Raw genomic sequence first — 26,544 nt, 5'->3', positions numbered from 1 at the left:
GGAGTTTGCTTTGTGGAGGAACACACCTTTGAGACAATTAAATGGATGAATCTACATGTTTTTTCATGTTTATTCCGCTTATGGGATGGAGTATGTTTTATACATTATATTCTGTTGCATAATTCTGTATTACAAATATTTGTATAGAAACACTGGACTTGAGCAATCCGATGGCAATGTTGTTGCGGGTACACTCGTAGGCATACATGGAATGTTTGAGATTAGAAGGCTGGACGCCAGTTGGTGTTGGCGTGCGTGGGGTTAATGTGCACATTTTTCTTTTTTCAGTTTTTTTTGTTCAGGGTTTGATTGTTGCACTTGTTGGAATGTTGTCTTTATAATTTTAGTTCTGACACACAATCTATGTTAAAATGTAAAATGTTAATATGGGTGAATTATCTCTCTCCACATGGAATGTGAATGGGCTGGGGCACCCCATAAAAAGAAGGAAGGTTATTTATTTTCTTAAACATAAGAAATATGATATTGTGTTTCATCATGAAAAATTTGGGAAGATATGGGGTGGACATGTTTTCTTTAGTGCTGGCTCAATTAAGAGCTGGGGAGTCATTACACTGATAAGTAAACATCTATTATTATTGTATATATATATATATATATATATATATATATATATATATATATATATATATATATATATATATATATACATACAGTATCTCACAAAAGTGAGACACCCCTCACATTTTTGTAAATATTTGATTATATCTTTTCATGTGACAACGCTGAAGAAATGACACTTTGCTACAATGTAAAGTAGTGAGTGTACAGCTTGTATAACTGTACTTTTGCTGTCCCCTCAAAATAACTCAACACACAGCCATTAATGTCTAAACCTCTGGCAACAAAAGTGAGTACACCCCTAAGTGAAAATGTCCAAACTGGGCCCAAAATGTCAATATTTTGTGTGGCCACCATTATTTTCCAGCACTGCTTTAACCCTCTTGGGCATGGAGTTCACCAGAGCTTCACAGGTTGCCACTGGAGTCCTCTTCCACTCCTCCATGACGACATCACGGAGCTGGTGGATGTTAGAGACCTTGTGCTCCTCCACCTTACATCTGAGGATGCCCCACAGATGCTCAATAGGGTTTAGGTCTGGAGACATGCTTGGCCAGTCCATCACATTCACCCTCAGCTTATTTAGCAAGGCAGTGTTCGTACATTCTTAATCTTAACTGCTGAACTTGGTGATGCGTGGCACTGGAATTATCCTAGGTTTCCGCTTAGATTCTATAAAACATGAGACCTGCATTCTTTGCTTTGATTGGCCTTCTTAAACAACATTGACGAGCAGTCTTAGCCCTCTGAGAATGCTAAAATTGTCAAGTGTAGGTGTGAATTTCAGCAGGGTGGGATTCTCAGAATAAAGACGCTCTTATTTTAATGTTTGTGTATGTGTGTCAAGTCAACCTTTATTTATAGAGCACATTTAAAAGCATAAGAAGTTGACCCAAAGTTCTTTAGAGATCAAACAAACAAAATGACATAGTGATATAAAACAGATTGATTTAAAGTTAACTATGAAACATAATAAAATGATAAAATAAATAAAAACATTTTAATACAAAAAACATTTCTAATTATTCAAATATCTATTCAAAAGCTAAACATTTTTTTTTTAAAGAAGATTTATAAATGGCTAATGATGAAGCTGACCTCACATGTAAAGGGAGACTATTCCATAGATAAGGACCTATCGCAGAAAAGGCACAGACACCCTTAGACCTATAGCGCAATGATGAACCTTCAATAGACGTTGATCGGAAAACCTGAGCGCTCTGGTGGGGGAGTAAGGGTGTAGAAGTTCACTGATATATTGGAGCGTGAGACCAGATATTGCCTTGTAGACAAAAATCTACACTGAATTTCACAGGAAGCCAGTGTAGAGATCCTGTGTGTATGTATTTCAATGAAATTAAGGGCCTATTGTGTTTCTTGGTTTGAACTAATTCAAAAATATAAATTTAAGAGACTAAAAGGTACATTTCTTGGTGTCGAAAAAACTTAGAAGGCCAATAGTGTGAGTCAACTCTCTAAACACATGCTTTTGTGACGAATAGGGGTCTGATTTGCACATTGCATATTATAGTCAATTTTGTAAAGGTTATGAGTCACACTTTACACTTACAACAAGCAAGTCAAAGTTTCAAGTAATAAGTCACCTGCTAATACCAAAGGAAAAGGGTTTTGAGGGTTCTTTGATGTTCTGCTGAATTTACTGATTTATGTTTTAATTAACTTTCTTTGTCTGCTATTCCTTTTGAATTAAGAAGTGAAGCTATACAAATACGAATAATCTGGCATATACATGCTGTTCTGCTAATTTATATATATACATATATATACATATATATATATATATCTTTGTTTTTGTCATTGACCCATATGCATACCTTTATCTATAATCATAAAAGTATCTAGCTCTCAGCAATACTTCTGAGAATGACTTGGTAATTTAGCAGAACAGCATGTATATATGTATGTATATATGTATGTATGTGTGTGTGTATATATATATATATATATATATATATATATATATATATATATATATATATATACACACACACACATGTACATAAGTATACACATATATACGTATATATATATATGTGTGTATATATATGTGTGTGTGTGTGTATATATGTATGTATATGTGTGTGTGTGTGTATATATGTATGTATATGTGTGTGTGTATATATATGTATATATATATATATATATATATATATATATATATATATATATATATATATATATATATATATATACACACACATGTACATAAGTATACATATATATACGTATATATATACACACATTTTTAAGGTTTCTTTTAGACTTTCATCCTTTTAATGAGGCTTTTCTTTATGATCTTGAATGGTTTTGCAGTTAAAATTCGTTTTTGAATAAAGTAATATATTCTGACAAAAAAAGTGTTATATCATAAAATATACAATAGGTACACTGTCAATACATAGACATAAACAGTGCCCTTTGCTTCACATCACATGACTGAGGTTTGCATGTCATATTGTATGACAAACCACAGGTCAAAAGTGTTTATTTTTGTGTTTAAGTGTATTTAACGCTACAGTGAACAGAGTCACACATTGCTTTGTTAATAATCTGCAGAAATGTTTTACTGAGATGCATCACCTTTTATCTGCAGGCTAATAGAGGTTTATATTACAAACTGAAATTACTTTATATGGTTTTGAGTGAAAAAAAAAGTGTACGTAACATGCAGTGCATGTTTTAAAAATTCATGCATGCAATATAAAAAAATAGGCCAAGACTTTTTTTAAACACTGTTATACTTAGAATTGCTCACAGAATCATATGTTTACTTCTTGTTTTTAATTTAGTTTATTACAAATTATAGAACTGAATGCTGAAAAATGCTTTCCAATGTCTTATTAATGTTAATCAGCTCACCAGATCAACAGACCAACTACAGACAGAAAGTGGATCTACCTTGACAAAGAATACAGGATGTTATTTTCGCAAACAAAAAAGAGAGCAAAACCATCGAGAGAACAATATACACCATTCAAAAGTTTGGGGTCACTTGACTGAAATGTTTCTCACAGGGCTGGCACAGGGCTGGCAATGAACTAAATATAATTATTCAATATAACTATTATAATTATATAAATTAATTTTTAACACCATTTATGAACTTTGCATATATTCATAGAAGGATAATTAAACTTTAATGCCCACATTAATAATCATTTTTGTTAATGACTTACAGTATTAGTTATTTATGTTATTACAAAGTTATTACAAAGCTACAAAACCTTTCCATTGTAGTTTTAGCTTTGCATATATGTGCCAATGTCAGTAGGCATGCTCTTTTTTCCCTTTTGCAAATGCATTCATTGATGGAAAAGTTAAAACAGGAACATGGAATAAAGATGAGTCAGAGGGTTTCGGTGCTTAACACATGAAGGCCCAGAAAACTGCTCTGTTATAAGAAAAATGAAGTAATTTCTATAGTAAAAAAGAACTTACAATTAGCCTATTATTGTTAAGCAAAAGTGCAAATCACTTCCTAATAGGCGTCATCAAAAACTGCAATGTCAGAAGATGCTCGCCATGAGCTGCAAGCCTCTGACACCTGCGTCTTATCTTCTCACAATCTGTTTGCAAAGAAGATGATGTGAAGATACAGGCTTCAAAGATGGGTTGGGGGATGAAAAAAAGATCTGTTCTTATCAAACCTCAAATCAAGTTTCTATTTTCCTCTAGCTGTGCACACTATAAAGCATTTAAAAGGGGAGGCACACTCTAATTGACTCAGACATCTGCAACAGCTCAACATTGAAACCTGCAAATCATCTTTAAAAACCATGAGAACAACGTGTGGGTGTCTGGTCCTTGGACTGGTCCTGCTGGTGGCATGGACTTCTGAGGCTCAACGTAAGATCACTTGTTTTTCGCTTGCCTAAATTATTAATTTAAATATAGGACATTGTTATCTACAGCACCTAAAGATGATCAATGTAATGTTACACACGTCAGTCCTACAGAAATCTTAATATCAAATTATTTAGAAACATGTAATTGCGCTTTAAACACTGAAAAAATCAATATGCTAATCTGAAGAGCCTGTAATGTCAAATCAAGATTTTTTTTTTTTTTTTAAATCTCCAAAGAACCATTAACCAACTCAAGAACCTAACTATGCCAAAAAGTGTTCTTGATTGTTCAAATTGAGCCTGAAATTCTGCAAAGACCCAATTTTACTGGTGATACTGGTTTTATATAAAGACACGTTAATTGTGGTATACTGGCATATAACTGTTATTTTGAAGAGAGAGCTAATAGTAAATCAAGAAATATTTATTGAGGTTTACACAAGAAATAATTGAGGCTTGTTCTTTGTTTTCTTAAAAAAAATAAAAAAAGAATCTTGGTTACAGTGCGGCACTTACAATGGAAGTGAATGGGGCCATTTTTTTTGAGGGTTTAAAAAGGCAGAAATGTGAAGTTTATAATTTTATAAAAGCACTTACATTAATTCTTCTGTTTAAACTCATGTATAATTTGAGCTGTAAATATTTAAAAAATCCGTCCTTTAGCGTAATTTCAGTGTTTGTCCAACGTTGTCATGGCAACCAAGTTGTAAAATTGCATATAACTTAACACAGAGAAGGTTAGTAAATTATTTTATCTCACTAAAACCATGTTAGCAGACATATTGTTAATGTCTTGATAATGGCTATACTTTTAAAACTGTATTTTATGTATGTATGTTTACGGATTGGCCCTATTTACTTCCATTGTAAGTGCCTCACAGTAACCCACATTTGTTTTAAAGAAAAGGGATAAGTCATTAATTCATGTGGTAATCGTCATTATGCCTCAAATGCTTATGATTGAGCTTAACTTGTATTGAACCCTTTAATTTCAGGAATGTGTTCAGGATTATGTACCATTTTTTTTTCTCACCAACAGCTTATGCACTAACAATTCCACTAAAATGCTGTTTCAACTTCATCGACTTCCCAATTCCAATCATCAATGTTAAGCTTGCTGAGAAGACAAGCAGAAATTGCCCCATGGAAGCTGTTCTGTGAGTATTAAACTCGATGACGTTGATAAGAACAATTATCCTGTGGTCTTAAATAACAGAAGAAAATATATTAAAGTATATTTCGTCTATGCCAGCCCTGTAAATTTAAATGGCAAATGTGAACTTTTCCCCTCAGGGTAACAACACAGAGGGGTGAATTTTGTGTGAAACCCAACGCGCGTTGGCTAAAGAAGATTCCTGTCATCTAAAATGCAACACCTGAATCATATTTTTTATTTTTTTTTTGCTAAATGCAACTTCTCTTTATTAGAAATGTTATTATATATATATATATATATATATAATAATATATATATATATATATATATATATATATATATATATATATATATATATATATATATATATATTAATAATATATATATATATATTCGCTTTAATATTGCAATGCATTATTAAAAGAATATTTTAACCTTCTTTTTGTACAAAATCTGTGTTGAAAAAAAAAGATTTGAAAATGCAAATGATTATTAAAAACATGGATATGAGTGTGTGTGTATATTAGCATAAATACTGACAGTAAAAGACAATGACTTTGGTTTAAGCATAACATCTCATGTTTAATAATGTACAGCTGGGCTAAAAGAATAACAGACATCAATACCATGAAGAAAAACAATAAAAAAAATTAAACCGTATGCACATACAAATAATAATAAGAAAAACATGTCTAAAGTCACGTTTAATCTAATATTAAAAAGAGGTGTAGTGTGGTTAAAGAAAAGTTGAGGAACGTTTTTCCCTCCTTAGAATACTGTTCAACTTAAAATCTTAAACAACACAGAGTTCAGAGCATCTGAGTGGCTTTGCAATCCAGAGTGTTTTAACTTGCATAATGACAAACTTGCAAAATATATAGGGGTGTACACAACACGTATGAGGCATAGACGTACTCTTGGTTGCCCTTTGCATTGGGTAGGTAGGGAGTTGTGTGCTGGTCCGTTGCTAGTAGATACATGCTAGCGTAAATGCAACGCTTACTTGGTGCAATAAATCGCAAACTTACCTGCACTGTTTGGCATGTAACAGACCCAGAACCTGCATGCTATCAATCTAACTATCTTACAGAAACAAAGAGGCTTAGATTCACATGTGCATATATGGAATATAGAGTGAGTTTATTATAAAGGGTCCAAGGTCAGGCAGCAGACTGTGTCTTGTTGTTTGGGTAGATGTGGAAAAAATGTAAATCTCTAAAATAATATCTTCCCTCAAATATTACACTTCTGTCATCATTTACTCACCCTCATGTTGTTGTAAACCTGATAACTTTCATTGTGTGGTAGAAGTATGCAATGGAAGTGAATGGTGACTGAGGCTGTCATTCTACAAAGCATCATCAAGAAAAACAGGTTTGGAACAACATAAGAGTCTGTAAACAATGACAACATTTTATTTTGGGTGAACCATTCTTTTAAAATATGCCCTGATCTAGAACCAGCCATACTGGCAGAAGCCCAAGTCCCAACTCTTATATGAAACAAACCCAAACTGGTCTCAGATCAGCTTGGAAATGGAAATATTCAACAATCTTTTCACAATAAAAAAAAAACAAACAGCAATTAAAAAATATTTATATAACAAAAAACACGAGCAGACAGAATTGCCGAAACAGGCTGCAATTTTTAAGGCAGAATGTTCCAGCAACTTGTGTAAGAACATCCTACAATATTATTGTAATTACTTTATAACCATCCATTTAAAAAATGACCATTGTTGTTAATGTTGACACCCATGCCATTTTGTATAACACCACCTATGGTAGGGATACAAGTTACTCTCTATGCACACAGCCAGCAAATGGGTTTAAAAAAATATTATTGTCATCATTTAGCTGTGCAATAATATGTTAAAACAGATCTTCAATGTCTATGACCCCCAAAAGACACACAACATCATGGCACACACACACTGAACCTTCTAGAATCCTTCTCATGCAAACTGCTTACAAAAAAACATGAATCATCCATACATTCAACTCAGCGTGTCTCTTTTTTCACTTGCCTCCATCAGTCATTCTCTCACTTATACAAACCTAACATAAGACCTTCTAAAAACTCTGCACACATATTAGCGGATGTGTGAAAACAGCAAACCTCAAAATGAACTCATTCTGTCAGGCTTGCTTGGAATGAACCAAGCTAAAGCTTCAGAGGAAACTTTGTAAATACCCTCCTCCTAATCAACAACTTCAGAAGATGCGCTCTGTATTACAATGGTTTTTGGACATGGGGTGTAATACTACAGTCAACCAGAAGAGGCCACTAGAGTTTTGTGTGATTAGTGGAAACTAATGGAGTGTACAAAAATGCTTTATGCAAGCTTTATGTGTATGGAATGTTGCAATAGAATGTCTAAAGCGTAGTTAAACGTGTGACATAACGTGTGTTCATTTGTTTCTCGTGGGGTCATAGAACACGTGAGCACCTCCGATGCGAAACGTTTCTAGTATTAATAAAAGAATGGAGTGTTTTGGCTTCTTTAAAAGATTTTTCCTTTTTTCTTGTTCTTTTCCATTGTCCTGAAAAACATACAAAATAAACAAAAACATTGGTGAATAATGTGATTACTCGTATGAACTCAAAATGTCTGTTTTCAGCAGACAAATAAATATAATGTGCATTCAGGAGCGACAGAAACTGGGTGATTCTAAAGAAAATGTCCTGGTCCTATTTTACACTAAAATAGAAAAGAAACAAAGAAATAACATTTTGAATAAAGAAAATAAATATTATAATAAATAGTGCCATTGAGATTTTTTTACACTGTGACATTTTCATGAAAGCTACGCATAATTTACCCCTAATAAAAAAAAATGTCATAATGAGAATCTTCATTAAAAACAACATTTAAAGGTAAAACATCAGGATGCATTGCGGTAATGACAACTGTGGGGTAAATGTAGGCTTTATTTTCTTTTTGCAAAATATAATTTCATATTTTGAATAGGGCTGGCTATTGATACAGATTTTCCGGTTCGATTAAATCCTGATTCACATGCTCTAGATTCCGATTTCGAATTTGATATCAATTAATATGGGTTTATATTAGTTATAATGTCCCTTTTACTTACATATTAAAGAAATTCTCTCCCAGGTAATGCTGTTAACTATACAGGGGACCTTCTAACTAGGAAGATTGCAAAAATATTAATTTAACTAATTATGTTATTCGTTTTTCATCATTTTGGTCGCATTTTAGCTTTTTAAAAATTAACAAATCAATGTATTCAATCAATAAACGTGATATTATATTGCACATATAATATTTAGTTACACGCTTATTGTTAAATTGCATAATTGTTTACAATTTGCAGGTATTTACATTGATTTGTTGAACACATGCTAAAAAATGTCTCTTTAAGAAAACCGACATTCCTGTAAAGAGCATCTGTAAATGAGCGCATATTAATGAGAGAGATTTGAATGGCATTATCTCATCCGTGCTATGCATGATTAGAATTAAATGTATATTTTTTGTTGTTTTTGACCAACAACTAACAGTACAGAACAGTAAGGTTATTAAAAGAGACATTATTTAAATGACAAATCAGTTGCGTGGATCTCGTCTTTGGACATGCATTACACGGAACAACTTGAAGTGAACACGCAGTGAAAGGATCTCGCTGCTGACTACACCACCACTATACTACACGATCACTGGGTGAGTGAAATCTTAACAATTACAAGCCAGTTGCCAAATATATACATTTTTAGTCCCATAGCATGACATTTGGTTGCAAATCCGAGTGATTTCCTCTCATTGTATTAAAGGGTTGCCACATAGAGTAAAGGATTGATCTTGGATTTAAGGATAGATATCAATATTGTTCAAATGAATATTAAGATGCATCTGGAAATATTTTTATATGTTAAATAGGACCAGGACATGTTTTGTTATCAAATCTGTTTGAATATGCTTCTGTTAATGAGTGCAATTCTCTACATATATATATATATATATATATATATATATATATATATATATATAAAGAGAGAAAGGAGAGAGAGAGACTCACTTTGATGCATCCAGTTTCTGTTGCTCCAGGATGCGTTGATGGGTCTCCCAGTTGACTTTTTCGTCCTCAAACTGGCGTCTCTTCTCCTCCAGCTCTTTATACTGGGCTTCTAGATTCTTCTTCATCTGTTCGTGACGTCGTTCCAACTGCACCAAGGAAGAACAAGGACAAACTCAGTTTAACATGCACTACATAAGCAATGAAATGAAATACTGAAATGAAATGCACTACATTAGTGGACCACACACCTCTGCCTCAGAGTCCTTCAGTTTTTGCTTCTTCTCTTTGACCTTCATCTCAAAGACCTGCTCCATCTCTGTCTCCATCTTCTTCATCTTCATCACATGCTCCCTCCTCTCCTCCTCCATCTGAGCCAGTGGACTCCTACAATGGTGACATCACAACAAGGAACAGATTAGAAATATATACTTAACTCTGAAGCAACCCACTGGAGACACCATAATGGAAGGTTAATAGATGTAGCTTAATTAAAATTGCATTTCTACTTTGTCAGCTGGCCCTTGTTCTTGGTGGCATCAACCCCATTGCAGGTGACGGCTGCAAGTTTCTTGCTGCGGTAGTTTTCATAGTGAACGTTATTAGTCACGTCCTTTAGATCCTGCATGTGTGTCCTGGAACAGCAACAAATAGTTTGATGACAGGGGAAATTTCATGTCGCAGGGGTTGATTTTTATTAAAACGACAGATTTAAACTTTTTGTTATATAAAGGTCACATCAAAACTTGACTCTTTCCAGGCCTTCATTGCTTTTTAGGCATAGATTTGATTGTTTTATCCTTCAATATTAAACTATAGGTAACATTTTACAATAAGGTTTTATTTGATAACATTAGTTACCATGAACTAACAATGAACAATAATTTTACAGCATTTATTAATCTTACTTAATGTTCATTTCAACATATATTAATACATTTGTCAAAAGTTCAAAATAAAATAGTTTTCAACATCAAAAGTTGTGTTTGTTAACATTAGTTAATGCACTATGAACTAAATATGAACAACAGTTTTTTTTTTTATTAACTAGCAATAGCAAAGATTAATAAACGCTGTAAAAAATATATATTTTTCATTGTTCGTTAATGATACCTAATGCATTAATTAATGTTATCAAATGGAATCTTATTGTATTGTGTTACCAAACTATGACAATCCATAATAAAAATACAAATTATTATAAGTTAGTGTACTTGTTAACCAAGACAACAAAAGTGTTGGAGAAGAGCATGAAAAACGAGATGAGGGACATTTGAAGAAAACTCAAGGTTAATATCACTTGTAAGCAAGCCGTATTTTGCCAAAAATGTGTGAAAATATTATTCAATTTTGCGCAATTAGGATACATAAAATGTTAGCAATAAAATTTGTTTTAATCAAGACAAAAGAGTCAGCCATTTTAATTTAAAAACATCAAAAATGTCATTTCCTTCACATAATTCTATTAAATACGACACAGAATTTGAGATGTGATGGGTATTTTCATGGCTTTCAGAAAAAATAACATTCATTTCTTGTGGCGCATGTGCATACAAAATTAGTGAGAGTGTGAAAATGTTTAACGAGACTTTACTTTCTAGAAGTTCACAGTGTTAAAAGTGCCTGAAGTTGCATCAAGAAATGCAACAGGCACTTGTCGTAACAGTGTTAAGCATTCCTGTTCATATTTAATTAATTTTTCTAATTAAAAATAACAAAAACATGAGCAGACTGAATTGCTAAAACAAGCTGCAATTTTTAAGGCAGAATGTTCAAGCAACTTGACATGATATGAAATTAATCTTGTTATCTAACAAATTATATGAGATGTTTCTTACCTGATGAGCATATTTCTCAGGACTGTGAAGTCACAGTGCTCACCGTTCTCCACTGAAACAGGAAAATATCAAGTTTTTAGCCCATTAACAGTAACACCATCTGAATGACCTTAAAGAATAGCCTAAACCTAAATTTAAAATTTCTGTTTAATTTTTCAGCAAGTACTTATACACATACTGTTTATTTTTGAAATATCACAAATTCTATATTCAAATCCAGGATCATGACATGTAGTGCTCAAATTGTTAAGTATAACAATAAAAACTGACTATGAAAATGCATGTTATTTTTGTGCATGTACTCAGTTATGATAGACACTTAATGTCTTTTAAAAAACAACATACATTTTTTTTTAAATACATAAAAACAACAACACAATGACAAACTATACATTGAAAAGCAAACAGGATCAGACATTTGGGTTGTCGACAACACAAAATGAAACAGGCAACAATCAAATAAACATATGCTGAACAAATGGAAAGCCAAGGACACAGGTTGGCAGTTTAAAATAATTTTGAATTAGATAATTAGATCAAATAAAAAAAGTGGGTTAGCCGTTCAAACCACTGTTATGTGATCATATGCAAGATCACATGTTTAGAAGCATGATCAAACAACTGTCAATCACACAGGATTCTGGAAAAGGACAAGAGACACTGCTTTTTTACTGATTGTTAAAGGATGGAAGTGATTTTACAATCCCTTATTCTCCTATACTTCTAACCTGGACTGTTACTAGAAAAGGACGTTACCTATGTGCAGAACTCAAGCTGATTGACCACCCCATGCGTCAATCATCTGCCACAACCACCTACCTGCGAGAGAGCAGTTGGAGGGGCGGGAATATGGAGCCAAAAGTCTTTCCTGTCGGAACCCCCACAAAACCTGTGATTCATGGGCTAATAAAACTAAGAATGACGAGTTGAAGGAAGGGTTACATGACAGTGATGACAAGCAGAGAGACACCAGCCAAATGGAGCTGGGAGGAGGGACAAGGGGCGGAGCCATATAGCCGAAGTAATCATGGGATTTGTAGTTTTTACAAGAATGTTTTTCTTTTTAATGGGACGAAAATAGAAAACATGTGATACTGACAGGTATGGATGGTGCCTCCAGTTGATGTATCAGATATTGGGTCATTTTAGCTTGATGGTTAGAATAGTGTTGTTCAGAGGTTAGGATGGAAACATTAGAACTTGGCCAACCCTGCATCAGAGTTCTGAGGCAAAGATGTTTATGACTATCAATGTTCAACTACTGTAACCAAAAAATAAATTTATGTAGAAAAAAAAAAACATGTTTTGACCCTTGACACAAGGTACATTTTGTCCCCCTCAATGTATTTACATCCAAAATGGGGATTAGAAATAATTAATGGAAGGCATGCATGTGTGGATACAAGGTTTTGTTTTAACATAAGGGTACTGTAGGGCTGGGCAGTATATTACAATTTTATGACATACACGTGATGAGTTTATTGCGATTTAAAAGGAAGCAATGTCGTGGATATTTTGGTGATTTGAAGGCACTTTTAATTTTGTCAGTTTACGTGTCCTAGACCATACAAGTTAGCTATTTTTTCATCCTCTCCTTGTCTTGTATGACACTATTAAGAGATATTTTTTCATCTGTTCATTTCCATGTATCAGTTAGAAAACACGTCTTCGCTCAGAAGTGTTCACGGAAATCTGTCCGGCGCATTTTACATTTTAACTATTTTACAAAAAAAAAGCACTTTATTAGGAACACCTGTACACCTATTTATTCATGTAATTATCTAATCCGGCAATCATGTGGTAGCAGTGCAATGCATAAGAATCATGCAGATATGGGTGAGGAGCTTCAGGTAATGTTCACATTAACCATCAGAATGGGGAAAAAATTAATCTCAGTGATTTCATCCGTGTCATGATTGTTGGTGCCAGACGGGCTGGTTTGAGTATTTCTGTAACTGCTGTTCTCCTGGGGTTTTCACACACAACAGTTTCTAGAGTTTACTACTCAAAAAACAAAACAAAACAAAAAAAACATCCAGTGAGAAGCAGTTCTGAAGACGGAAATGTCTTGTTGATGAGAGAGGTCAACGGAGAATGGTCAGACTGAGCTGACAGAAAGGCTACGGTAACTCAGATAACCACTCTGTACAATTGTAGTGAGCAGAATAGCATCTCAGAATGCACAACATGTAAAAACTCGAGGCAAATGGGCTACAACAGCAGAAGACCATGTCGGGAACTTTTTAAGGACCAGAGTATTCCTAGTAAAGTGCTAAGTGAGTGTATGTAGGTAAACAGTTCTGTATTACACAGTATATATGTTGAATTCCGACATATCTAGAGACTTGATTTATTTTTTCTAATATAATAACAATTTCAACACAAATCAATATTTTATGTTAATATAATACAAATATTTTACTTTTTGCCAAGTGAAGTTAAGTGAGGCTAGTTCTAAGAAAAGTTCTGGCATCCTTTTATACATTTGAAGTGTGAATTAAGTGTCATCTGATTAGATTCTTGCTTTTTATATGTTGTAAGATGTCTTTAAAATTTCCCGGACATGTGTGCAGTTAATGGTTATCCTAATAATCAAAAGAAACTAAATTCTTTTTTTAAAACAGCAACATTATGATATGAAACCACTCGAAATTTTGAGAGTTTGTTCATTTCTAATTAGCATCTTTTTTGTGATTGCTTCACATGTTTTGAACAGTGTTTTTCCTGTACGGTCTGTGAGTAGTGACAATGTTTTCAACTATTTTCATGCTGTAATGCTAAATGGATAAATTCTACAGTGGAAGACCATAATTAATAGATGAGACATGTAGAGTAGTGAGAACCTACTAAGTAGAGGGAATTGGGCATTCCAAATTGGGAGAAAAGGGGATAAATAATAATAAAAAAGAACCTATAAACATGTTAGAGAGCAGTGTTGCTATTTTCTATGGGGACTGCAGCTTATAGGTTGTTCCATATCTATTTATTGAGCACAAATTTGACAATCAGTATAGAGTCAGCATAGAAGGTTTAAGGGGGGGAGGGAGGGGGGGGGGCGGTGGTTGGGGGCCTTAACGAAGAAGAGCGTACAAATGAAAAATGGTTCTGTTTACCAATAATGCCCTCTGTCAGACATGGAAAAAGAGCAGACAGAAAGAAAAAAAAAAGAGAAAAGAATGACAAGTAAACAACCGAGGAAAAAAAAAAGAACACACACTCACTCACCACAGAACAACAATTCAAATTGAAAAATATTTCTCAGGGATGAGCTTCGTAAAGAAAGAAATGTGGGGAAAAGTAACACCACAACATCAAGTCAATTGTGGCTTGTGATGATAAGAGGGGGTGACAGTCTTTCTCATTTTCTAACAAGGACTCAATGATGTTTCGAAACTGGTGGAACTAAAGTTTTCAGGATACACTTCGTCCCCCTCCCTTTTCCAGAATCCCTCCAGTGGAACACTCAACCTGGGAGGGATATCTTCCAGCAAGCCCATGCATACATATCGCAATCCTCTTGAAACCAGCATTCAGTTAATTTGCATCAAAACACCTCCATTCATTTAAAGGGCTAGTTTACCCCAAAATTTAAATTCTATCATCATTTACTCACCCTCAAGTTGTTCAAAACCCCTATGACATTCTTTCTTCTGGGGAACATAAAAGCAGTATTTTTTATAACTGTTTTCCATGCTATTGCAATGAAAGGGAACTGAAGCTTTCAAGCTTCAAAAAGGATGCAAAGGTAATAATCGGATTGGTCTGAATGTTTCACCAACAAATTGGACTGATTCGGATCTCGAGTTCAACTCACTGACTCAATTATCAACAGTTAACAGCTCACTGAATGGAAAGATTATCAGTGACTAAAGACATACATTTAGATTTTTTTTCCTCATAAATCGAATTGCTTCAGATGACTTGGAATATAGGGTGCGACTTTTGGCTCCATAGTCCTGCCCCTCCAACTGCTCTCTCGCAGGTAGGTGGTTGTAGCAGATGATTGACGCATGGGGTGGTCAATCAGCATGAGTTCTGCATGCTTTTCTAGTAAAAGTTAGACTTCTAGGAGAATAAGGGACCGTAAAATCACTTTTATGGTACTTTTGCATCCTTTTTGAAGCTTGAAAGCTTAAAAACGACTCCTTTCGGGTTCCACAGAAGAAACTCACAGGGGTTTGGAACAACATGAGGGTGAGTATAGGACAGAATTTTCATTTTTAAGTGAACTATACACTAAAAATGTTTCAGTCCACACAACAAACTCAAATAGGTCATTGTGATTCAGCACGCACCTTCTGCCACGCCCCAAGGGTACTGGCGCCCTCTGACTTTCCTCCCGTTAACTTCGATCACAACGTTGCTACCGACCACGGCCAGAGGCATTTTCTCCTGTTGGTACAAATCACAGTTAATTACAGAGAGCCTGTATCGACCACACAAAGAGAGTAAGTGAACTGACGCAGGGGGTCTGACGTAAGTTCTCTTTGAATTGAGTCAAGGCTGGATCAAACAGCTAAATTAGATATGTAGCAGCATGCATTGATCAATACTAAAAACCACAAGTTGACCTAGGAAAAAATCATTGTGAACTCTGTTGGGACAATTACGAAACCAAACAATTATACAGGTTTGGGGGTGAATAAAAAATAACAATTCTATAATTCTCGGGTGAACTGTCCCTTCCAACTGACAGAATGTGTCTACCTTTATTTTACGTATGAGTTTGCTGTCCTCATCGTCTTCTGTGTCCGGAAACTCATAGATCTTGATTTTGTGCTCCTGGATCTCCTTCATAATCTAATGATGAGAGGACAATAACGCTTGAAAAGAACTTAAAGGGTTAAAATTGGGGTAAAATTCTCTCATCATATACACACCCTCATGCCATCCCAGATGTGTATGACTCTTTCTTTTGCAGAACACAAATTAGGATTTTTAAAAGAATATCTCCACTCTGTAGGTCCATACAATGCAAGTGAATGGGTGCCAACATATTTATGCACCAAAAAGCACATGAAAGCAGCATAAAAGTAATCTATATGACTCCAGTGGTTAAAGCCATATCTTCAGAAGTAATATGACAAGTATGGGTGAGAAACAGATAAATATTTAAGTAAAGTTTTGCTAGAAATTCTTCTCCCTGTCCATTATGGGGCGTATGCATGAAGAATAATACGTGAAAAAATTATGTGAAAGTTAACGTGGAAGTAGGAGAATTTATAGTAAAAATGTACTAAAATATTGATCACTTTATTGATCAATATTTTAGTACATTTTTACTATAAATGTACTAAAATATTGATCACTTTATTGATCATTTTAACCACTGGAGACATATGGATTACTTTTATGCTGACCTATGTGATTTGTGGAGCTTCAACATTTTGGAACCCATTCACTTGCATTGTATGGACCAAAAGAGTGGAAAAAAATCTTAATTTGTGTTCTGCAGAAGAAAGAAAATCATACACATCCGAGATGGCATAAGAGTGCGTAAATGATGAGAGAATTTTCCTTTTTGGATGAACTATTTCTTTAAAACCATCAATTGTGAAATCTGAAATCACACACACACACACACACACACACACACACACACACACACACACACACACACACACACACACACACACACACACACACACACACACACACACCTGTTTCTTGAAAAGTTGGCACTCCTCTGGTGTGAGTGTGTCAGCCTTGGCGATGAGGGGGATGACATTGACTTTGTCGTGCAGACGCTTCATGAACTCGATATCCAGAGGTTTCAGTCTGAAAAGATGGAACGTCTCTTCGTTAATCAACTTGAGTTGCTCAAAATACAAGTGCATTTCGTTTTTTAAATAGGGAGATATTTGGTAACACTTTAAACACCAGAGATCATGTTACTGTACATTTACACGGACAAGTCAGTCGCAAGTGATATTACATGATATAGTAACAGCTATGTTGTGAAACATCTGTTCACCATTACTCAACATCCATAACTAGTCATTATTTTTGTTGAAAAGCAATGTTATTTTATGTCAGGGATTATATATTCTAGTAAAAGGATAAATTTGAAATAAATTATTTGTGAATGATTGAAAAGGAAGGTTTGTGTCCTTATTATTTTTATTAAGTTGCTATAAACAGTGCCTGAATAGTCCAGCAAAAGACTTACAATTACAGGTAGAGAAACCACTATTTACTGTATATGTTATATTTAAAAAAATATAAATATATTATACATTAAAAATCATTATATGATCATAATGAATACTAACCAACACACACACAAAAAAAACACTGGATAAGCCTGCAACACATACGCATAAAACAAAACAATAGTGAAGTGATGCAATAGAAATGAAGCAAGTCAGATCCCAGAAGTGGGCATGAATAAACAGACTAAAGAGGAGAGAGGTAGTGTCAGCGCAGAGCATTAAACGTTTTCTCATCCTTTCCCTCCAAACTAATGGAATTATGTCATGGAGGGAATGAAGGCTTGTTCAGTGTGTCTCTATCCATTACTTTCATTTGGGAATCCAAACAAAGAGATTGTTTGTCTGTGTGTGTGTTTGTGTGGCTTTGGGGGGCCACGGCCAGCTGAGGGGCTGTTTATACATTTGAGGGATGTCAAAGTGACTTTAGATGTAACACAAAGTCATGAGATATGAATGTTGCTTCGTGGTGGCGTTCCAAAAAGGGAATGAAAGAAAATTATCTGGCCGTTTGTACACAAAGGGTCAGGGTGAAAGGGTCAGACTATTCCATACGTAAATGTAAGTAAACAGTGCTTTGCTTTTCTTTGCAGAGCAGTGTATAGATTTTCTATCAACTGTAAAATGTTATGGAATTAATTGATTTTTCCATGATCGAATGGCATGTTACATCACAAATACAGATGACTAAAAATTTGCCAATGGTGTAAATGTGCAACCTTGGGATTTAATTCCCTAAATGCTCTTGATGGCTCTGATTTTCTAATGATATATATAAAAAATAACAAGTGAGTCAATGCCCATCATACGTCAAGCCTTCTCAGTTTAGAGGGTGTCATTTTGTACGATTTTTCAATCTGGGTGTTGGTAGTATGCAACTCCATCTGTGCTGGAATTCTCTCACACTCTCTCACGTTCACCCTGTTAATAGATTTAAATCAATGCATAATCACATGTTCAAACGCCTTAATTTTACCACAGTCATCCAGTATTCATGTACAAAATTCCAAAATCATCCCACTGCTGACATAATGCAAAAGTTGTAAATAAGGATGTGTGTGTATTTGTGTGTGTGTTGAGTGGGGCATCTCTGTTTTAAGCTGCTTGATTCATGCCAGGCTTTTTGTCTGGAGTAAGCAGTTCCTACCCATGGCCAGAAGGGGCAATGAAGTACAAGCAGCAGTGCACTCTGTTGTCTGGCATTTGCCTCCGGTTTACGCGGGATTCTGCGTTCAGGAAGTCTTCAAATTTACTGTCGATGTAGTTGATGACAGGCTGCCAACTGAAAAATAAGGAAGAGGGGAGATGAAAAAGAAAGTTCACCTAATAAATCAAAACCATTCCAATTATCTTTCCAAATCAAATGACTGTGTCTAATAAATCATGTAATATTATAAGATTACATAACTGGAGAGAGTCACCAAAAATCTGAAATGTCCTTAAAATACTTCAAGGTGGAGTGTGAAATTTCAACATAACAAACGGACTAGCAAAAATAATGATTCTTCTCAAAAATGCTTTCTAAACTCCCACCTAGTCTTTAATTGGTCTGACAAACAGATAGTCATGCTCCAAAGTTCAAACTAACTAATAGTGCCACAGAGCCAGTATCAACATTTTTCTGTAAAAGCAACTCATAAATGGCTCAGTCACAGTTGTCTCTCCACATACAGTTGAAGTAAGCAGTTTACATACACCTTAGCCAAATACATTTAAACTCAGTTTTTCACAATTACTGACATTTTATCATAGAAAACATTGCCTGTCTTAGGTCAGTAAGGATCACTACTTTATTTTAAGAAAATGAAATGTCACAATAATAGTGGAGAGAATGATTTATTTTAGCTTTTAATTCTTTCATCACATTCCCAGTGGGTCAGAAGTTTACATATATTTAAACTTAGTTAGTATTTGGTAGCATTGCCTTTAAATTGTTTAACTTGGGTCAAACGTTTCGAGTAGCCTTCCACAAGCTTCTCAAAATAAAATGCTGGAATTATGGCCCCTTCCTCCACACAGAACTGGTGTCAGGTTTGTAGGCTTCCTTGCTTGCACAAGCTTTTTTTAGTTCTGCCCACAAATTTTCAGGTCAGAGCTTTGTGATGGCCACTCCAATACCTTGAATTTGTTGTCCTTAAGCCATTTTGCCACAACTTTGGTGGAATGCTTGGGGTCATTGTCAATTTGGAAAGACCCATTTGCGATGAGCTTTAACTTCCTGTCTGATCTCTTGAGATGTTGCTTCAATATATCCACATATCTTTCCTTCCTCGTGATGCCATTTCTTTGTGAAGTGCACCAGTTCCTCCAGCCCCAAAGCACCCCTACAACATGATGCTGCCACCCCCATGCTTCACGGTTGGGATGGTGTTCTTCGGCTTGCAAACCTCACCGTTTTCCCTCCAAACATAACGATGGTCATTATGGCCAAACACTTCTTCAATATTTGTTTTATCAGACCAGAGAACATTTCTCTAAAAAGTAAGGTCTTTGTCCCCATATGCACTTGCAAACTGTAGTCTGACTTTTTGTGTCGATTTTGGAGCAGTGGCTTCTTCCTGGCTGAGCAGCCTTTCAGGTTATTTCGATATAAGACTTGTTTTACTGTGGATATAGATACTTGTCTATCTGTTTCCTCCAGCATCTTCACAAGGTCCTTTGCTGTTGTTCTGGGATTGATTTGCACTTTTTGCACCAAACTATGTTCATCTCTAGGAGACAGAATGCATCTCCTTCCTGAGCGGTATGATGGCTGTGTGGTGCCATGGTGTTTATACTTTCGTACTATTGTTTGTACAGATGAACGTGGTATCTTCAGGCGTTTCAGAGGTCTTGGCTGATTTCATTTGATTTTCCAATGATGTCAAGCAAAGAGGCACTGAGTTTTAAGGCAGGCCTTAAAACACATCCACAAGAACACCTCCAATTCAAGACACCTCCTATCAGACGCTAACTAGCTAATTGCCTAAAGACTTGACATCATTTTCTGGAATTTTCTAAGCTGCTTAAAGGCACAGTTAACTTAGTGTATGTAAACTTCTGACCCACTGGAACTGTGATATCATCAATTAATGTGAAACAATCTGTCTGTCTAAACAATTGTTGGAAAAATTACTCGTGTCATGCACACAGTAGATGTCCTAAACTACTTGCCAAAACTATAGTTTGCTAATATTAAATCTGTGGGGTGGTTAAAACACGAATTTTAATGGCTTCAACCAAAGTGTATGTAAACATCTGACTTCAAATGTATTAAGTTGGTATAAGAGTTCACTTACCAGTTGCTGTTATCCACCGCATCTCCAAAGCCTGGTGTGTCTACGATGGTGAGCGTGAGCTGAACACCCCCCTCCTTTATCAGCACTTTGGACTGTTCCACCTGAAACCAGGACCACAATTTGTCACCAAAGAATATGTGACTTACCCCAAGATGCCAACCTTGCCAGTTGGTTCAACATTTGCATCATTAAAAGAGATGACAAATACTACCTGAATGCTAACTAATCAAACTAAAAAGACTTGTGTGTGCAGAATGAGAGTTTGTGTTTGGTTAATATTTATATTTGTTTGTATTTTTGCATCAAAAATGTATCTGCAAAGTTCATAGACAATTTTAGAGCATAAATATGGCTTAAGACCTTGGATTTATAGGTCATATCTTATGAAAGATCCTTATAACAAACAGCAATGTCTGTGTGTTGTTGTGCATGTACGTGTGTTGGTCATTTCTATATGGCAACACTTATGCTGCAAAACTCTCTTGAGATTCACCATAACCCTACCCTTTTGTAGCAGCAAATAACTTATCACAGGATATTCTGCATTGTAAGTGTTACTGTGTAGACATAACAGTGTGTGTTGGTTCCACTCTAGGGTAGGCCAGTGTGAGACACTGCGCCGAGATGAGAAATGGATGTAGTCATCTCTGATTTCCTTATGATTCAGCTTCATCATCTTGTAAATTTATTTCAGCTGCTTTCCCTAAAAACGCTTTATTCTCACAGGCCTGGTTATTTTTGGCTGATCGTCTTTTTCTAAAATTATATCTCATTCTCCTTCACACATGCACAAACACACATCCCCACTAACAAAATCAACCTCAACTTCTCTAACTGTTTTTAGTACATTTTGAATGTGAGAGAGGGAGGAAAAGGTTTGAGAAGGGAGAGCACAAGGGGAAGAAAGAATGAGAAAGACAAAACAAGATAAACTGAAGAAAGAAAAAAGGAGTGAACTTTCATAAAACTCTTCCTCTTTCACACATGATGTTTATGAGGCATATCGGGCCACTTCAGCTTGCACCAAAGAAAAAGGAAATAAATGAATACATATAAACACAAAGCCACAAAAATGTCAAGCTTTTTATTCTGAGCAACCCGAGTGGCCCTCGTGTAGCCGCTATGAAAACACAGCAGATTGTTTTGGAATATAAATAATCTTGCCGCTGTCTCCTTGTCCTGCCTGAACTGACCACAGAGGACTAGACAGCCACACAAAACAACATAGCATTTGGCAAATTTATACCATGGGCATTCATGGTGGAACTGTTTGAGGCAAAGTGCAACAGCGTCCTGCCACCAGGGAAAGCAACAGAGAAGGTTAAATGGGGCCTCAGGAGGAATGTGTGGACATATGAAACTTTTAAATGTTAAAGAAATCTCTTCCGTCAAAGGTTCCAAGTGAACCGATAGAAAGTGAAGGGACAAAACCTTGAAAACCTCAATGAAGCCATCCTCTTGCAAAGACAGAGGGGTGTGGCCTTGGATGAATGGTTCATTGAATTCCAGTGGCAGTGGTTTTGCATCATCTCTCCAAACCAGAATGGATTTGTTTATATGTTGGGTGATAGATTCCACAGTCATTTGTGGAGGTTGTGTTGTGCTGAGGTAGGTTTCTACAAAATGTTGAGAAAAGCAAATAACCCCAAACAGAAACAAACAAACAAACAGACCAAATAGAAGCAATCCAAAACCTGGTCCAAAGAGCCTAATATATCATGATTCAAGTAATCAGAGATAGTATGAGGAGGAAACAGACCACTTATTGTACATCACAATGCTCAACATGGCAGATGTAGAAAAGGAGGTATTTCCTTGTATGCCCTGCACATGCAGTGACTTTTTCGCTTGATGTCGTTAGTCTCTGTACTATGACGTTTCTAGTGGGCCTTAATACTTATAATGTCGCTTTAACGTTATAGGTGGACTGCACGTGCATGCGGTTACAGACAAATTACATTTGTAATTAGAACAGTGAAATGGCTCACAGAAACTTCTCTGCACTCGACTCCATATCTCAAAGGAAACAGCTGACATGAGCTCCACTGATACCCTCTTCTGTCCTATCGGTTGTCGCTCCCAAAAGTTGCTCCTCATTTGCATAAACGTAATCTTTTCTCAACATTGTTGTGTCTCCCGCAACGCTCACATCTAGCCACCAGAGGTTGCTCTCACCCGTGTTGTCAGAAGTCACCAGCTCTCGTTAAAAATTAATGAGAACTAGTCCCTTTGTCGCTGGAAGTCGCTGCATGTGTGTATGGGGCTTTAGACTTTTGGGGAGTCTATGCAGCAACTGTTGGGTAGCAGTTCACATCAGCAAGGGCTCTGCAATGGGTCCATCAAAAGGTCACAGTGGCCACAAAGGGAGTGCTCTGGAGTATTCTTCAGAATAATAAAATTACAAATGGAACACCCTATGGTCTTTTGTAATTTCCAGACATACACAATGAACAAATGTTACATTTATATATTTCTTTTCTGTCACTACACTCAAAGCACTTTACACAGTGAACAGGGGACTCTTCTCAAACACCACCAGTGTGTAGCATCCACCTGGAAGGTGTGACGGCAGCCATAGTGCACCAGTATGCACACAACACCCCAGCAATTTGTGGAGAGGAGAAAGTAGAGTGATACAGCCAATTGGGGATTATTAGGAGGCCATGATTGAGAAGAGACCAAGGGGTCAATTTTTGCCAGGACACCAGGGTTACACAACTACTCTTCACAAGAATTGCCCTAGGATTTTTAATGGCCCTAGAGAGTGAGGACCTTGGTTTAATGTCTCACCTGAAGAACGGTGCCTTTTTACATTGTCCTGTCACAATACTGGGGCATTAGGACCCACACAGAGTACCCCCTGCTGGCATCCCTAATACCTCTTCCATCAGCAACCTTAGTTTTCCCAGGAGGTCTCATTACCATCCAGGTAATGGCCATACTCAACCCTGCTTAGCTTCAGTGGGCAACCAGTTTTGAGCTACAGGGTGATATGGATGCTGGCAAAAATGAAGGCCATCGCAAACCCAGTGTAGTCAGTCTTTATTTTAAAATGTTAATTTACTATATAATTTTTTTCTGGATTTATTGCTGATTTGACATGTAAAAGAAACAATAGATTGGAAAGCAGTTCAGGAGATTTCAGTCTTACCCCTGGAGCTGAACTTGCATGACTGGAAATAGCTGCCTAGGGTGTTACCAAGATCACCACAGAGTGGACTGACTGTCTTTAAAAAGGCCCTGTGATCATATCATCCAAACTTCACAAGGTTCCAAAACCACTTAGATCTGAACCTCAACTGAGAACTTAGTCTTGAGTGCAGCAAAGGCCCAGAGTTTGGCTGTTTGTTAAGTTTGTACTTCGCGGTAGAGGGGGACTAAGAGTGGCTGCACATAAATGCCAGCAAGGGCTGGGTCATACCAGAACACTTCCCTGCTCTTGAATGATGGGAAAGTCAGTGCCGGGTGTTGAGTTTCATGAGAACATTCTTGACCTCCTTCTGATCCCTACTGGCCTCTGGAGGAACATAGTCCTCTTTTCTTTGCCCCTCCCGTCCTCTTAAAAAACACTCCAATTGAGTCAGTTCATCATTCCGCAAAGTCTTCGCAGAGTGTCCCCCCAATTTCTGATCTTGCAGCTTCACAATCTGTTTATCAATTCCATATAAGGGCAAAACTCTGCTCATTTTCCTACTGTGACTCTGGGAGCATTTGCTCTTGACTGAGAACCTCAGCAAGCACCAATCTGTTTGTGAATGTTTAGGCCCGATTGCTGCTCTGCACTCCAACTGTAGTCCTGAATGCATTCAGTTGTTGGTTGATTTGGCCTTTACAGCTGAACTGAGATCAGTTCTGCAAACTTTTTGCAGAGGCAAAAAGCCACCTTAGGCATGCATGAGACAAGATCGAGATTCCTTCCTCATAGTTATGCATCTTGTCTTATTTAGTGAGCTGACACTTCAAAAGTGATACAACAGTACAACTTAACTGACCTCCACAGTCTAGACCAATTATCCATGCAAACCATTGGATATTGCAGAGAATATCTGTTTTATTGTGTGACAGTGGGTTGTGCAAGGTCCATTATCTGTTTTGCAGAGGGCTGCGCCAGTAAATGGGTTAGATAGGCACCACAGTCCCACTCTAGATCACGGCGGTAATGCACTTTGATCTTGAACATTGAAGCTTCGAAAAAAAGGTGGCTGACCCCTGATCTAAGGTAAGGACACAAATTCAGACCACATAGAAGCCATGATGGAAGCACACAAAGACTCCAAAGGCTTCTAGGTCACATCTGGCTGCAAGACATTTGAAACGACATTACAAAAAGACAGCGAAGGTCAAGGAGAAAAGAGGGAACAAGACTATTAGAGAGACAGTGGTAGATAAAGTTAAGACTAAAAGATGTGTTTTAGGAGTCAAAAGTCAGGGGAAACAAATATACCTGAACAGTCTTCTTGATCCTCTGAGATGGGCCAGGGTAGTCATTGGAGTACAGGTCAGTCAGAAAGAGGGAATTGATGAGTGTGGATTTTCCCAGTCCAGACTCACCTAGAAAAGGAAATGAAATGTTAAGTGGCCATGGCCAACTAATGCAGAGACAAATGGCCACGTATAATAGACTGACCGAGATGAACATATGTGGTGATAAATGTGAAATTCTCCACAGATTCACAAAACCTTTCTCACATTCACTTGCCCGCAAAGAAACACACACACAATTAGTTTGTTGTTTCTGAGCCAACCAATGGCACATGTGGTACCCTGGCCAGAGCTTCTATTGTTTCTTTTAGAGGAAAAGCAATCAAAAAATTGCAGCTTCATGGGCACACTGGAAAACTATTTTGAAAAGACAGAGAAGACACAGAGAGAAAGAGCCTGAGAAAGCTCTTTATTCTGAAGAAATAAACGTTTGTCCCTGCATTCCCTGCAGCCATCTCCACTCCTTTTACTTTCTCTTAACTGATCAGAGCAAGGCTGTGTCCTGTCATTTTGAACATATCTGAGTTGGGGGAAGGGAGAAATTGGACTCATCTGGCAGAAGCATCACTGAAGTTTATTATGAACTAAACGAACTAAAACACGATCTCACCACAGTTTCACTCCCCGTTATTGACACAAGCTTGTTTCAAAGCTTCAAGTGGGGGTGTTGAAAGCTACTTCACTCAAACAATCTCCCCACAGACAATCCTCTGCTCCTCAGCTCCCAAATATTGCCTTCCTCATTTACTAAAATCCCCTGCATGGTTGAGCAAATCACAGTAAAAAGCAAACAGTCCTGAATCTGCCAGACACAAGGCTGAATAATGTTCCTTGTAGTAATATGGACAACACATATAAATACAACACATAAAGCTTCTGTAATGTGACATATTTCCAAGTGGAACAGAATATTCAGAAGGACATATATGTAGACTTGGTTACTTGGGTAACTTTACTATAACCATCAGGATTTGATTTGATTGTTAGGCTATGGTATTATTGGTTAATACTGGTTATTGGTTAATTTCCCAAAATTTAAAAGTTGTTTTAGAGGTAGACAAAGTCATTATATTTTGATGAAAGTTTATGATACGAT

General features: G+C 36.3%; 2 protein-coding genes across 3 annotated transcripts in view; one reads left to right on the top strand and one right to left on the bottom strand.

The window, feature by feature from the left end:
- Nucleotides 1–4,223: 4,223 nt before the first annotated feature.
- On the top strand, nt 4,224–5,862 carry LOC127637961 (C-C motif chemokine 8-like). The gene is made up of 3 exons (XM_052119234.1): nt 4,224–4,449; nt 5,488–5,605; nt 5,742–5,862. The coding sequence occupies exons 1-3, from the start codon at nt 4,380–4,382 to the stop codon at nt 5,812–5,814; spliced, it is 261 nt and encodes an 86-aa protein (XP_051975194.1). The 5' UTR covers nt 4,224–4,379; the 3' UTR covers nt 5,815–5,862.
- A 304-nt stretch (nt 5,863–6,166) lies between these two features.
- The window catches only part of LOC127638334 (septin-7-like), a 36,524-nt gene continuing 16,146 nt past the window's right edge, over nt 6,167–26,544 (bottom strand). For both annotated transcript variants that reach the window (XM_052119812.1, XM_052119813.1), the window contains exons 3-13: nt 25,411–25,517; nt 20,967–21,067; nt 18,836–18,970; nt 17,140–17,257; nt 16,187–16,279; nt 15,775–15,871; nt 11,480–11,531; nt 10,151–10,276; nt 9,893–10,028; nt 9,645–9,790; nt 6,167–8,147 (exon numbers count right to left, since the gene is read on the bottom strand). In XM_052119812.1, coding sequence (XP_051975772.1) covers nt 8,108–8,147; nt 9,645–9,790; nt 9,893–10,028; nt 10,151–10,276; nt 11,480–11,531; nt 15,775–15,871; nt 16,187–16,279; nt 17,140–17,257; nt 18,836–18,970; nt 20,967–21,067; nt 25,411–25,517 — 1,151 coding nt within the window. In that variant the 3' untranslated portion in view covers nt 6,167–8,107. The remainder of the gene's footprint in view (nt 8,148–9,644; nt 9,791–9,892; nt 10,029–10,150; nt 10,277–11,479; nt 11,532–15,774; nt 15,872–16,186; nt 16,280–17,139; nt 17,258–18,835; nt 18,971–20,966; nt 21,068–25,410; nt 25,518–26,544) is intronic.

This window comes from Xyrauchen texanus, chromosome 46 (genome assembly GCF_025860055.1).
Source record: "Xyrauchen texanus isolate HMW12.3.18 chromosome 46, RBS_HiC_50CHRs, whole genome shotgun sequence".
In the NCBI taxonomy this organism is placed as follows: domain Eukaryota; kingdom Metazoa; phylum Chordata; class Actinopteri; order Cypriniformes; family Catostomidae; genus Xyrauchen; species Xyrauchen texanus.
Note: the sequence above shows the minus strand (reverse complement) of the source record. Positions and strands in the feature narration are given on the sequence as shown.